General features: G+C 42.9%; 1 protein-coding gene across 5 annotated transcripts in view; it reads left to right on the top strand.

Annotated features, from left to right (window-relative positions):
* Window positions 1-1,167: 1,167 nt before the first annotated feature.
* LOC117900901 (CUGBP Elav-like family member 1) overlaps window positions 1,168-15,796 on the top strand; it is a 56,928-nt gene continuing 42,299 nt past the window's right edge. For 2 of the 5 annotated variants that reach the window (XM_034811453.1, XM_034811452.1), the window contains exons 1-4: window positions 1,180-1,495; window positions 5,781-6,961; window positions 10,640-10,863; window positions 12,407-12,489. In XM_034811453.1, coding sequence (XP_034667344.1) covers window positions 6,132-6,961; window positions 10,640-10,863; window positions 12,407-12,489 — 1,137 coding nt within the window. In that variant the 5' untranslated portion in view covers window positions 1,180-1,495; window positions 5,781-6,131. Of the gene's footprint in view, window positions 1,496-5,780; window positions 6,962-10,639; window positions 10,864-12,406; window positions 12,490-15,796 lie in introns of those variants that run through there. The other 3 variants (XM_034811457.1, XM_034811455.1, XM_034811458.1) reach the window with 3 other exon arrangements.

Here is a 15,796-nt window from a genome sequence, read left to right as displayed (position 1 = left end):
TCGATTCCGCTTAATGCATGTGGCTCCCCCACCCCAACATACACCATATAATTATCTCCTTAGAGGCAAGTGCAAAAGGGACAAAGCGAATGCTTGAGTGCCGGAAAGAAAGAGAGAGGTAGAGAGCGCGTTGTAGGCCCTTGGACATACTCGTATGTAGTCAAAAGAGTGACACACATTTGCCACTAAATAGTCGCTTATTATAATTTGATGGCACAATGACAAACAAACCCGAAAGGCCAGACCAGGCCTTTCTTTTCTTTTTACATAGACATGTCGATGGTATATAGTCCAGTATATAGTACTGTGTGTGTCTGTTCTGCTCTGGTCTGTTATGGTCACTGCTGCCTGAGAGGTTGAACGGCTGTAGCTCTGCTGTAGCGGCTGCTCCGGTCACACGACCTCCCCACCGTCACCCACTTGAAACTCATCGATACTTTGGCTACGTGGCATGCTCATTGGGTCTGGCTCTGGCTCTAGCTCTGGGTCTCTCCATTTTGCCCCCTGGTATTTGTGTAATGGCGCACACACACATAGGTGCAGGATATAGGATATATATGCAGTGCGGCCACTCGCACGGGGTTTAGTTTATATTTATGAGCATTATAGTGCGGATATATCGAGCGCGAAGTTGGACAGACAACGGACAATGGCCATTGCCCATAGAATTTTGTTACATTTAATAGTGCCTGCGGCTCGGTTCAACTCCGCTGTTTCGTCATGTGTTTTGATACGAAGTGTTGGGTGATGCACTCTTCACCTACTCCTCCCCTGCATTTCCTCGATAAGACTTTCAATTAAAGTGCCTCGATCCAACCTGTACAGCATTACACATAGTAAAGCCAAACAGTGACATTCTCGTATTATTGTGACTCGACGGTAGCGTGAAGAAAAACTCTCCGTCAAGAGAAAATATTTGTGCAGAGAAAAATCAAAAAGTAAGCAGAGAAAAGGAAAAAAAGCGAAAAAAGTAAGCAAGAAAAACGAGTGACAGGGAGAGAGCAGGGAGCGAAAGGGAATTTTTGTTACCTGACGGCGGCAATCAGTGAGCAATTATGCGATAAGCGGTGGAAACCCTTATCAGCAGCAGATAACAGTGAGCGAGAGACAGAGACAGCGAGGGAGAGAGGTGCTGGTGCTGGTGCTGTTGTGAGAAATTATGAAATCAGAATACAACATTTTGGGGTCTCTGCACGGGTTAGTTGTCCTCCATTGGCGTCTACGTACGGTTGTCTCTCCTTTTATCGTCATCGTTTCTTCATTAAACGCAGTCGCGAGTGCATGGCATGTGAATGAGTTTGTATGATTGATTTACCTGTTAAATACATACATTTGCATGTACATGTGTACATACATAGTATGCTGATAAATGTTCTTGATATCAGCTCAAGATAATTGGAAATATTGTGACCATTTGTAATGTGAAAAGTCAAAAATTGACTGAAAATTAAAAGATCGTCTAGTGGATAGTTTCAGTATTAGTGGGAATATTAGTGTGAGTATTTATGTACATGCATAAAAAACAAAAATAAACAAAATATGAAAGAAGAAACTGTTACACTTTGTTATACAGACCATGGTTACGCCTGAATTACAATGATATTTTCATTCTGAAGGTGGAACTTTTACACGATTTAATCTGTTAATTATAAGTTCTTTAAAAACTCTTATAATGTATGTTATGTAGGCCATGCATAGTCCCGATATTCAACATTTTCTCTTAAAAGTTTTTCAATTTTGTAAACTGTTATAAAAACTTTGTTGGAACTGTTCTAATTTCTGTAACAAAAAGAGTGATAAGCTATTGCAATTTCTGTTATGCAAACAGCATAAAATATATTTCAAATTTGAAGTCTTCAACACTCTTATCTGTTATAAAAGTCTTACACATCTGTTATAAAAAAATTGGATGTCACATTTTCGATTCGATTATCCAAAGCTTTCTAAAACTGTTATAATTTCTGTTATAAAACGTGAATTTAGCACATTTTCAATTTAAAGTTGTCAGCATCTGTATGCTTCAAATAAACAACTTATTCACTTGCTGTATAACTGTTAAAAAATCGTGTTTTCTGTGTCCGTGTTTCCAGAAGATTTCTCCTGCTGCTTAGTCATGCTCTGTTAGAGACCCTACAACATGGATAAAGATATAGAAACCTGTTTATCGCACCACAACTGCAGAGAGTTTCTCTTTGCACTGGGATACCATCTACAATACATACTCTATACCTACATACATACATACAGATATGGAATATCTATAGACATATGTACATATGTATATGCAACAACGACGCATGAAAAAGTAAACCACAATAAAGCAAGCAGGCAAAAACGTATAAAAACGACACAGAGATAAGATAAGAAAAAGTCGCTCAACAAGTGAATGGGAATTGGAATGGGATTGGGGGAGTGGGAGTGGAAGTGGAAGTGGAAGTGGCACCCCAAGTGGGTATGTGACTCCGCACATATGGCTCGTATGTAGCCTGTGTAGGGTAGCATCTGTAGTCAGTTGTTTCGTCGTTGGTACAATGCACCCAATGGACAAGTGACATCTTTACGAAATGTCAACGGAGGGAGCTCGCTGTCATCTGTCAGTTGGAGAAGAGAGACAGAGACAAACAGACCCACACAGACCTACACTGACGACACTGAGAAACAGTCACAGCAATTGGGGTCAGATCAGAGAGAGTGTCCTATGGCACACGGAACGGTACGGTAATGGGACCAAGAGCAAGTCTCAGTTGCCTACATTTGCATACAATGGACAAAGTTTGATTATCTCTCAGCCTGGGCCAGGGTTCGGGCCTGCTGGGGGTTTTGGGTTTGGCATTTGAGGGGAGGCAGCTGGGGCAAAATATTGTCACTAAAGTTAATTAAAAAAAAGCCAGGGGCACACACATACACACACACTCATACGAAAGAGAGAGGATAGGAATCTGGTGTAATAAAAATGCCAAAGGGTGGCTAGGGGTTGGGGCTTGTGGCCTGCCCGACTTTAGGGGTAGCTGCGTGGGCAAACAAAGGCAAATAAATAGAAAAAGAGATACTCAATAATCAATAGATAAATAAAATTACAAGGTGACAGCAACAGTAACAAACATGTGGACATGTGGATGGCACAGCTGGCTGGTTGCGAGACAAAACCCCGCTGGAGGGTTGCGGGCTGGCTGCAGCTTTACCAACGCTAGTTAGGGGGAGGCTGGCGGATGCTTTACCATCGTCAGATGGGTGGGTGTTGGGACCATCCCTAGCTGCGTGGCGGTGTTGTGGCTGTGTGTCGAGACTGTTAAAGCTGCAGGAGCCAAATCAGCAGCCAGGCAGCAGCCAGGAGGCGGTCGGAGAGCAGCTCCAGCGTCGATAACTGCTCATAATGCAGCAGCAAAGGGGGAAAGGATAAAATTGTATACTGAACTGAGCAATACCCTTTCCTGGGTTGAATAACGAGTAAATACAATAGCCTCTACAGCTTCCATAGAGGTTTTCATTGCCAAAATCTATACCCTGCCATAGCCCTTGCCTTTGATCCTCCACCCAAGTTCCGCTCCTACCCTAGCCTCAACAACTCTTTTCCCAATTTTTCGCTACCCTCACTCTAACGACATTGGCGTCGCTGTTGTTGCCGTCGACATCGTTTGATGGCGTTAGGATAAGCGCGTGGCAAGTGGCAAAGGAGGAGCACCAGGCAGCGTTGGCAGCTGAAGCATGCCGCTGGCAAACCGTTGGCTGCTGCCTTCATAACACGCTTGTTTCAGCTTGCCCCGGGGCACCCACCCCGACTGCTGGCTTGACTGGGGGGTTGGGGGTGTTGAGGTGGATGCAACAAGCGTTTCATGGCACGACAACGATGCGGATGATGGGGACAACAACAGTTGCCAGTGTCCGGCCAAGAGGTGCGGACGGAGCATAAGAAATAAAAAACACAAACAAGAAATACAAATAAAAAAGCAAAAGCAAAAATAAATAAGTGAAAAATAGAAGCGCGAGCAAAAATATGCAAGCGTTGAAATTTATTAAAAAATAATAGAAAAACGCGCGAATTTCGTGGCGACTATTTGGAAAATGTGGGGTGAGCAGAGCAGAGGAGAGTGAAAAGTGTGTGTGCTAAGGCGAAACTTTAAGATTAAGGTGGGAAAAATAGTCAAAGAAGAGTCGGAAGTGGAGTGCTAAGATAGAAGATGGGAAAAAATTGAACAATTTGGAAATAAAATGAAAAATATATGAAAATTAGGTTTAAAACGAGATCAAGAAGGCATAACCAGTGAAACAATTAAGGAAAAGAACTGGAACTTAAGTGAAAATGAAGTTTGACACGAGTTTAATGAAGTTTAAGATGTGAAACAAGGGAGAGTACATTATGCTATAGCTATGGCAATCCCAATCCAAAGTTTAATTAATGCTTAAAGAAACAATTAAGTAACCGATAACTACATATATTGAAGTTCATTGGGAATTAGTGAGAAAATCTTTAAAAGTTAATTACATATGTATGTGTGGGACACATGGAAATACATTTAAGTGTAAAATACATTTTACGAATTTTATCTGCTTCACCCGGAATCATACTAACTGAAACATTTACTCCAAAAAAACAGTGTCCACTGAAATAATAAATATTTTAATTGAATATTAAATGTACATAAAATATTTTCATTTCAATATCCACATAATAATTGGTAAAAATATCTAAATCTAATTAAAAATTTCCTCATTTCTGTGATATTCTTTCTGGGGTTACTCGTAGAGTCAAAAGTAGTCCCAAATATTGTCAAGCTTTAGCTCCAAGGCCGCACATCTACATATGACTGCCATTTTGGTTTTTGAGTTTGGACTAGTATACATAGAGGAGTCCGCTCAAACTTCTAACACAATAAGGCTAATGGCTAATCGCTTCGCTTCCAAGTTTCTGGCTTTGTTACCCCTGTCCATACACATCCCACTACTGACCCTCGGAATAACCAAACTGTATCTGTGGCTGTGTCTGTGTGCAAGCGCGTTAATTAAGGCGCCCATGCCTGTGGTCAGTCAAGTGCGACAACAAATAATTTGATTTCAATTTAACTAATTAGCTAGAGCCTTCGACATTATGCGGCAGAACAGCAGCAGCACTCAGCACTCAGTCCAGCTCTGTGTGTGAGCACTTGAAATGCTTATCTGTTTAGCGGCAGATACAGATACAGACATAGATTTAGATATAGATATACATACATATGTATATAGTCATATGTGGCAGTGTGTGTGCTGCTTGTATCAAAGCCCACGCAGAGGCACTTGAATGCAGACAGTCAGAGAGTCGAGTGGAGTGGAGTGGCGGCCAAGTACTGCGGTCAGTCTGCCTGTCAGTCATTCAGTCAGTCAGTCAGTCTATCAGTCCGACAGTTGCCTTGAAATGCGCTTAGCTATGCAGTTACACCAGAATGCAGTTGGATCAACCAGAGTGGGGCTGGGACTTTGGTTATAGGCTGAAGCGCTGGCAGCCATTTTGACTGTGGTTTCCCAAGTGGACGCTTAAACAATTAATAATAAATATTTGCTGTGCACTTGGTAGGATGCGCCTTTTCGAGGCACCAGCGAACTTAAAGCAATGGAAATTTAAACGAATTTTGAGGATATATTTGAAGTTTTTATTGGTCCAACAATGCATTTTTTCTGTGGTTACATCAATGAACCATGAGCTGAAATCAATACATTTTAAAATAAAATTATGATTTACTATTTTCAACTATTTTCTCCACGTTCTTTAATCATCAAACATCTTTTCGTTCCTCTTTATTTTAAAGGCAGTTGCCATTGGAGCGCTCAACTGTTACACGGAGTGTCAAAAACGAGTCCTGTGCAGCTAATTGTGAGCTTAAAAACTGTGATAAGCAAAGCGAGAACGCGCAAAAGTAAAATAATAAAGGAGTAAAACAGGCAGCGAGGAGACCCTCCCTGTGCGCAATAATATACAATTTTAATAAAACTAAAACCCGAAGCAAATTAAAAAGCGAGCGAGCGCCAAATGCGACACTAAAAGTAATTAGCGAGCAAGCAGACCCAGGGAAACACAAACAAACAGAGGGACAAGTACAGCGACAAGAGGCAACCGACCCCTCCTGCTCGGTAATAAAACCCGAGCAAAACTGTTATAAATGATGTTGCAATCCTTGAATCTGCATGCGGATACACTGAGCAGCATACCAGCAGGCACAGTGGCCACAGCAGCAGCAACTCCAGCAGCAGAGGCAGTGGCAACAGAAACAACTAACGAGGCAGCAGCAGCAGCAGCAACACCAGCAACAACAATGCTGACAACTACACCTGTTGCACTTATTGCTAATGGCAACAATAGCAGCAACAGCAACGGCAACGGCAACAATATCCTTTATAACAATAACAATTTAAATAGCAATAACAATTGCAACGTACAGCAGCAGCAGCAACAGACACAACAGCAACAGTTGCATCAGCAACAATCCCAGCAGCAACAACTACAACTACATCCACAGCCAGTCAAATATTTAGAGAATCTAACGGGCTCTGGACCTACTTCAGGTGCCATTGCAGCGACAACAACTTTTACAGGTGCTGCAAAAAGTTTTCATCCATATTTGCGGCCCAACAGCATTAACAACAGCAGCAACAGCCTCCTGCCAGCATTATCTACGACAGCAACAGCAGCTACAACAAAAATGTCGACTGCATTGTTGGAAACACTTTTGCACAACCAAATAAATTCCAGCACAACAGCAGCAACGCTACAGAGCGGTCCAGCAGCAGCACACGCAGCGCAAGCAGTCCCTGCAGCAACAATACCAACAGCAGCAGCAGCCGCAACAACCGCAACAACAGCAGAAGCAACAACAGCGACTGCAGCAGCAACGTCATCGCAGCTGAATTCCGGCATTAATTCCAGAACTTCATTAGTCGACCATAGCCTGACCGTGGCTGCCGCTGCCCCAGCCATCGCTGCAGCAAATCGGTGAGTGTTGCAAGCCTCCTCCCACAAGCAGAGTTGCCTCCATATACTCCATTTTTGTGCAACTGTTACCCGGCATTCAAATGATTTATCGCACTTTGTATTAGTTGGGTTCTACGAGTCATTAGTAATTTTTGGTTAACGCTGAAAAATATGCAAGTGAAAATGAATTTCCTCTACACAGCTTTAACGGCGCCTACGCACTGCTTCGAACTCAGCAAAGGTTTGATTTCTAAGTACTTACAGTTTGAAGCCCGACCTCCACCCATAAACTGCTTAGTTTCTAATCGCACTTTGAAGCCCTCCCTTATCCCATAACCTGCTTAATTTTCCTGAGCATTGAATGCCGTTTTCCACGCATCATTAAAGCTGGAAGTCTAATAAATGTTTCGCAGTTGCCTTGCAGGACCCGTCCATCATCGAAATCTCTATCCCCATAACATTTACAAGCATTTTCCGTCATTCAACTTCAGTGCTTATCATTTTTGCATATTACCTGGCAGCCGTTATGGAACATTTCAATTTCCTATAGCCGCCGTCTACAGCTCTCCCCTTCAGAGACAACTTTTAGCTATCACATTTCGAATGGTTATTCCTCGGACGTGCGCCACATTTTCTATTTGTGCGGCGCTTCCTCTGCCCGGAAATTATAAAAATTCGACTCGAAATCGTTGGGCGGACGAGCGACCGACCCACTTGCTTGGTGACTGATTTAATTAAAATAAGTGATAATGGGCAGCAGGGGAGAGAGGAATATGAAGGGTAGTTCGAGCAGCAGCCATCGACTGACTAATGATAATTGGCATTGCATTAAGGTTATTAATTGGCAGAAGCCATCAAGGCGACAATTTTCACATAGCCAAAGTCATCAAAGATAATAGCGAATGATTATTGACAGGACATTGTAATTATAATATTAATAGCATCTTCGTAATGATGATAACGAGCAGGCAGGGGGAGGGTTAGGGTCTGGGTCTGTGCCTGTGTCTACTTGGATTTCCAGTGGTAATACAGCCGCAGGCTTGGGTCTGGTCTGAGCCGTGAACTATGAGCCGTAGGAGAGCGCATCCTCCTGCTCTCCCACTCGACCATTAAATAATAAAGCAAGAATTATTAAATTTATGTTGGGTCATTTTTATGCGCCGCTGGGTTCAGTCCTCCAATCCTCCAGCTCTCCACTTCTTGTATATATTTTTTGTTGCTGTTGCCTGTCTCTATCTTTGAGCTGTTTGCTTTTGTTGTGACAGCCGCGGCATAACAAACTGCCATCATAAATTAAGTGCTGCCACGTCATCTGACTGACTGACTGGCCTGGCCTGACTGTGTCGCCATTTCACAGTGGTCCGTTAGGCAGTGCGTGTTGGGGTAGAAAAATTGAGGAATTTGCAGAGTAATCACAGTGGAAGGGACTGTGGAAGGCCTTCACGGAAGCAGTGTATGGAAGAAGTTCATCGAAGCGGACTGAGGAAGTAGTGCAAACGTGGTTGCAGCCTATCTGTGAAAGCAGTCCCTGAAAGCAGTTCCTATAAGCAGCATATAGGAGCACCCCATGGAAGGCACTCCACAAAGAAATTTTGCAGCTCCAGCATCACATTTTTCATCAAACTTGCAGCCACTGTGCCATGACAGCGTGCTTTCCTCACTCAAGTTGTTGAATACGCATTGAGCTGGCGATACCCAACATAGTCATCGTCATCATCATCATCACCTGTGTGCCCTGCCGGTCCCTGTCCTGCCCCGCCCAGTCAAACACCTGCTGTCCTACCACCCAAATCCCAACAGAGAGCGTGGAAAATTCTTCTGCCCCTCCTGCGCCCCTCTGCCACTCTGCCAGGCTTCAGCTGCCACCGCAGGCGATTTTCTCATTAAGCCTGGTCGCATTTAAATGAAACTGAATTATTAATGCACAAGCGCAGCCCCGAGAGACACCCAAGGAGATGTACTGTGAGGCTCTGAGAGCAGCTCTGAGAGGCTGAATCCTGGCAACTAGTTGGCTCGGGGTAGCTCGTTCTTTCCCCCGATGGATTGGCGCCGGGGCAGAAATAATTGCCTTACAGACTCCAGGGGCAACACACCTGTCGCTGCTACTTTTTTGCAGGGAGTTTCTACAGCTCCTCGTTGCTTCTTTCCCCACTGCTCCCCCTGCCTCGCTTCTTCTCTTCTGTTGTTATTTTATTTGGCAACACGCACGCAATTGGCTGAGAAAATGCGTAAATGTTTCCCGTTTTTGAGATTTATGCCAGCAGGCACAGAACGATGGATTACCCCCCAACATTGCTTGCTTCTTTGCATATTCCTCGTGGAGCTCGAGCCCAGCGGCAGGCAGGCCTGAATTTATCACCTTTCCAAAGACAATTTGGCGCTTTCTCGTTCTCGGCTCTAACAGATTAATTTCGATTTGTCATTTGATGGCTCGCGGCGGCAGCAGCGTCAGCTCTTCGCTTTCACTAAGTGTCGGAGGGTTGTCATCCCTGCCATGCCACGCCAGAGGGTTGTAATTCTGAACAGGGAGTACGGGGCCATGGGAGCCGTTGAAAATTACTTACGCAGGAAATTGGAAAATGAAGAAATTTAAAAGTAAATTGGTAGTAATTTCCTAAATGCCATTATTTCAGATGACTCTACATCAGATAGCTCTTAATAATATAAGTAGCTACTCCCACCAGCCCTGCAGAGCATATCAATTGTCGGGCAAAAAGTATGCAATGGAAATATTAATACGTTGGAATTTGCATAGCAAAAAACAATGCCACTTGGCGGCATGCCCTTCGCCAAAAGGCAAAGTCAAAGTCAATTAAGTGCTTAAATTTATTGAGTCAGCTGCTTGGCAGTAGCAGCAAAGGAACTCCCATTTCTACTGCTTGAAAATAGCAGCTGCTGCATAACTCTCTTCCCAACTGCTTGCCAGTAGCAGCAGCAAGAAAACTCCCTTCCAAACTGCTTGACATCAGCGGCAGCAGAACTCCCTTTTGCCGAGTAACTTGACAAGCAACCAAAAGTCAATTTGGTACACCATCAAAAACACCCAATAAACTTGCAGTAAACCCCCTCATTGACCCATTAGAAACAACAACTACAATGACATCTCGCTGGTACAACTTTTTCGGGGCAGTTAGTACACAAAAACCCAACCCGAAAGTGACCTCAAAGTAGAGCGTTCGATGTGTTCGTTTGCCAGTCAGTCAGTCAGTCATAGGACAAGCGTACCCCAGCAGGTCCATTACCAGGACATTCCTAGCAGTCCCCCCTTCCCAGTTAGAGTCTGGTCAACCACAAAACAAAAGTAAATACGTTTACAACTTTTTAGATTAGATTAGTTTGCTAATAACAATTAGTATTTGTATTTTATGCAGTTAGGCAACTTTTGGTGGAGAGAGAGACAGAGCAGAGTGGCAAGCGTGGAACTGCTTGACAGCAGAGGGAAAGCAGAGAGGAGACTGTTTGTTGTCTGTTTTTTATCGTAATTAGCAAATGAAGTTAAGACCAGTTACAGCCCCAGATTAAAGAGGAAATTGGTACAGTTTGTTGCCCATAAAAGTTCAATGAGAAAGAGATTTGTAATGAATTCATTTTGAGAGAAAACTTTATAAACGTAAATGAAAATGACTCTACTTTAAATGGTTCTCTGATTAATACTCTAATTTGTTCCTCAACTAATTCCATGTTTATCCACTCTTCCAGCCTGTCCAGTCCCATGGGGGATGATCTGAAGCCCGATCTGGATGCCATGGACACAAACAGCAACGAAATGTTAAAGGATGAGCCGGATGCTGATAATATTAAAATGTTTGTGGGCCAAATACCCAAGACATGGGATGAGACGAGACTCCGCCAAATGTTCGAGCAGTTTGGACCTGTGCACACATTGAATGTGCTTAGGGATAAGGTTACATCGATTAGCAGAGGTGAGTCGAGAGGCATACAAATGTGCAAATTATTTCCGGGTATCCAATGAAATTTTACAATGTTCATCAATTTTTTTGGGTGGTTCCCCTTTGTCAGGGTGTCAAAAACATCAGGTAATATGATTATGCTGATGGCGAGAGCCCAGCAAACATTAAAAGTTGTGAGGGGTCCAGGTGCTACTCCTACCTCTGGGCTCTGTTGTGGGGTCTCATGGCTAAAGTTTCCCCACGTGGTAATTGGCCATAATTGTGCGTGTATAAGCGGCAAAAACTTGCACACATACACACACACAGGGGATGCAGCATATGTGTATTTGTGTGTGTGTTTGTGTCCTGGTTGTTGCTCTGGTTAATTTTTCGGGACGGGCTGGGCTGTATTAGAATAATATGCGCATTTGCTTGCAAACTTTTGCCCGAAAAAGCGAAAAGGTAAATTCCATTATGCATATTTATGGTCTAGAGGGGCAAGTGAGATGATCGGGGGACAGCTGTAAATGTGTTAAGGTGTTCGAGGAGGAAGGGAGGATTATAATTTAATCTAACTAATGGAGAAGTGGATAAATGGATACGAATGAAAGGATATGAAGGACGACCGTAAAGAAATACTTGAGATATTTTGTTACACAAACAGAACAAAATAAGTTGGAAATATGGTTTATAGATAACTTTTTATGCATAGATACAAGATAAGAGTAATCGAAATAATCAAAGGCAATCGGATGCACTTATCAGCTGGGATCAAAGCTCAAATATTGAACAGATTGTTCATAAACAATTCAGGCAGAGAAGAGATCTTAAGAATGGCACACACCAAGTTCATGTCTTTAGAAAAAGCAAATATAGAAAATTTACGCAAAATATGTGAAAACAACAATTTTGGTTTTATACAACTAAGAACTGAGCAGTCGAACTTTTGGCTTGAACAGAATTGTAGCCTAATGAAGCATTGTTTTCTCTTAGGAAATGTTTCTTATGTGCATTTATAGGTGGAGTGTAATACCACAAAAATAGTATGCTTACCGCTTGGGTAATAAGCTGTAAAATAAGCTATATGTACATATGTACATATATAGTACTCCCTGTACACCATATAATTTCTGTCCATTTATCTTTGACCCGCCCCACGCCCCACGCCCAACGCCCCTGCCGTATGGCTTGCATAAAGCGCTCGTCCCGTGAATGTCCAGTAAACTGCATGACAAGAATTGTACCATATAAACTTGTACCTATATCTAAATATATATATATCTATATACTAGAAGAACAACTTAGTCCAGCTGCATGCTAAAACGCTACCAAAAATGTGCTAAAAATGTGCTAAAAATAAAAAAATAAATAAAATGTTTGTGTAATGGTCCCACAGTAAATAATATTTAACTTTCATAAAAAAGTTCCAGTACATACATATGTACATGTATAGCCAGTACATACTATTAATATTCGTTTTTTTGTATCCATAACTATCGTTCTTGTGTACTTGTCTATCGATTCGTTTGATTTGTATTTCGATATGTATTTCGATTGTTTCATTTTCGTTTTGCAGGGTGCTGTTTTGTCACCTATTATACCCGAAAGGCGGCACTGCGCGCCCAGGATGCATTGCACAACATCAAGACCTTGGATGGGGTAAGTACAATCACACCACCCCACCCTAAGCAACCACTCAGTATATCCACCCCCTCTCATCTATGTAGCTTTGAGTTCTTTGCCCGTTCTTTTTCCTTGTTCTCTCTGTGAATGTATTTCCATAAGTTTCTTTCTATATGTGTATGTGTGCGTGTATCTATGTGCGTATGTGTGCGTGTTTCTTGTAGCTGCTGCCCCCGTATATATATAAATTATATTTACTGTTTGTGTGTGCGCCGCCCGCCCCTTGTGAATAATATAAGCTTGAGAAAGTCAACTGCTTGCGCCCCGATTTGTTCGATCGATCGATCGATGACACACTTTCCATGCATGGTTTGGGGGGTACAAAGGGTACTGGGTCCTATTGGGCACTATTGGTATATGGCCAACACAAAATGTAATCATCAGTCAATTAGTGGATTCAATTATTGAGGACAATCTCATTGTTAACGTATTAAATGAAGCGTTCCACGCACAAGCAAACATACAACAAGATGGATAGCAGGGGAGACGCAGGCAGCTGCCGCTAAGGCACCAGTACTGGTACCCCATAGAGCCCCATATAGCCCCATGTGCCGCTGCACAGTAGGTGGAAAGTTGTGGAAAATTAAAGTGATTTTTGGTGCTTGGGTAGAGGTTTTTAATGCTGACTGCTTTGGTACAAAAATAAGTTGATACAAAAAATATATAAAAATGCCTCAATTGAATGCAAATAAAAATAATAGACGAAAGCAGAAATAAAATGCTAAAAATATATGCAAATAAGACAGCAGATAGATCGTAATAGATCGTAAAGTAATACAAAATTTCCAAATTAAAGTAATGAAGATTTTTGTGTCTGGGTTGCAAATACATATCTATAAAATTTAATTTATCTATAAATCGAATTACAATTTAAGCAACATAACATTGGGGCAAGTACATTTTATACTTGCCTAAAATATGTGTTATTTTTACAGTTGACCTTTCCAATCCAAAAATTTCAAATATTTCATACCAAAATAAAACTCTGGGTTTAAATTTTGCTTGAGTTCGTACATACTGTGGCTGACTGGCTCTCCATCATTTACATATTCAAATTGTTAATGGAAAATCCATATAGGAACGTTCTCGTCCTGCACTAAAACAAAGCCGCCCAAATACACATGAAACTTGGGCAGGGGAATGGGGACAGGCGGAGGAGTAGGTATGGGTGGGAGGCGGAGTGGCAGTGGCTAGAAGTGGGTGTGGGGCCAAGGCAGTAACAGGAGCCCGAGCTGGGCCTGGACCTGTGCCTGAGCCAAATGGCGCCACGTGTGTAATTGTCAAAATAATGACCACATGCCCCCAGCAACACCCACACCCACACACACATACATGGGTGTGGGTATGGGTGTGTGTGTGTAAGGTGGATCTTTGTTTGTATAAGTAAGTGGCTGGCTGTCCAGCTATGCAGGATTTTGTGTATACGTGTGTGGGGCATGTCTGATCCTTTAATGCATTTGGCAGGCGGCCCTCAACAGAAAGGACATCGCTGTCGATGTCGTACATCAACGTCCACCTACACGTCCTGCCCGGCCGAAGCTACTTAATTTACCTGAAATAATCGATAGGTAAACAGACGTTAAAATGTCGACATTTTCACACACAAAGAGAGCAAGGGAGAGTGAGGGAGAGAGAGTGAGTGACAGGGAGAGAGAGTGGGAAGCTCAGCTACAATAAATATTTTGTTTTGAAGTGAACTGCTGCACTCCTCTCTCCATCGCTCTCTTTCTCCTTCTGCTAAGTGGCCTATGGATAGGCGCTGTCCCTTTTTCTTCTTAGCTTTTTTTTTTGGGCACGTGTGAACGGCTACACTTGCAGAAAGAAACAAGAAAGGGAGGGAGAGACACAGCAGACAAGCACCAGCAAAGACAATGCGAGAGTGAGTGAGACACCAATAGCAGTGACCACTTTTATGTGTGGCACGGCCTGAAAGTATGCCTTGAATTATTGATGCCACAAAATGAAGTCGAAATGAAAGCGGCATATTTAATTTTTATTTTCAATTTCAATTTTTGCAAATTTTTTGGCCCAGGCAATTAGCGCAGTGTCCAGGCGTACACTGCAAAAAAACGAAGCCCAAATATTGTAAAAGCTAATTGACAAACGGCAGAAAAAAAAGAACTCCTGAGAAATCAACTTATAGACGCGATGTCATTAATGGGGAAAAGGGTAAGGCTCAGGACGGGATTTAAGTGGACGCAAATAAACACACACACATAACGCAGGCAAGCACACAGATACAGCTATATACACACACACACAGCTACATAGATAGACAGACAACACGCTCAGCGCCAGCTACAGTTGAATGAAATGCCAGAAAAAGAGCAAATGGACTGGGACTGAGAATCGTTTGGCAGGAAGGGGATGACGACTGTCGTGGCCATTTTACTCATTCAGCTGTCAATTTTGAATAATAGAGCAGCAAAATGGCGCAACAATCAGTACGGGCTAGAGAGGGGAAGAGGTTTAGGGACAAGCACCAGAGGCGGTGACATTTTTCTCGTAATTTGTGCTGAAACCTTTTGACTTTCACAGAACCAGACGGAGGCAGGGTTTAGGACTGCTACGGGTTCTACTTCTGCTTCTGACTCTGCTCAGGCATGGTCCGTTCCGCATCCGCCCCTGCTCCTCCTCCTAGCTCCGACTCCTGCCCTGTCTGCTCAACCCGTCAGCATTTCATTTCAATTTGCTGAACATCATTCAGTCAGTCACTTTGTTCGTGTCCGGCTCCACCTCCACCTCCTCCCCTCTCTGTCTCTGCCTCCGCTCTCTCCCTCTCCGCTCTCTTTGCCTGCTCTTCCTACCACTCTTTCCAATTGAAGTTCCATTTTCTAATATCGTTGTACGTATTATTATTATCATTTCCGCTGCTCGAAACGTTTGAATGAAAAGTTAATTGAAATCAAAGTAATGGCCAGCAAGGACACCCAGCCGCCCAGCAGGACTCTTCACAGCACTGGCAGTACTCCTCATCGAACCTTATCATCGGGCTGCCTCAATGAATGTAAAATAAATGAAAATTTGTTAAAAGCATTCGCCATTCAATTGCATTTTTCAAGTGCTAATGGCCAAACGTTAATGAAATGGCTTCCCGTTTGGCCCTCCAGCCTCCACACTCTTCCACACTTCTCTCGCAGTCTCGCTAACTCTCTCCCTTTCTCTTTGTGTTTTCTCTTTTGCTGTTTGCTGCCATTAGCTCTCCATTGCTCTCTTTCTCTGCATTCTTGCAAACTTGTTGCACTTGGGCAAAGTCCGTTCGTAATGAAATCTAAAAATACTT

The sequence above is a fragment of the Drosophila subobscura genome, chromosome U (genome assembly GCF_008121235.1).
Source record: "Drosophila subobscura isolate 14011-0131.10 chromosome U, UCBerk_Dsub_1.0, whole genome shotgun sequence".
Classification (NCBI taxonomy): Eukaryota; Metazoa; Arthropoda; class Insecta; order Diptera; family Drosophilidae; genus Drosophila; species Drosophila subobscura.
Note: the sequence above shows the minus strand (reverse complement) of the source record. Positions and strands in the feature narration are given on the sequence as shown.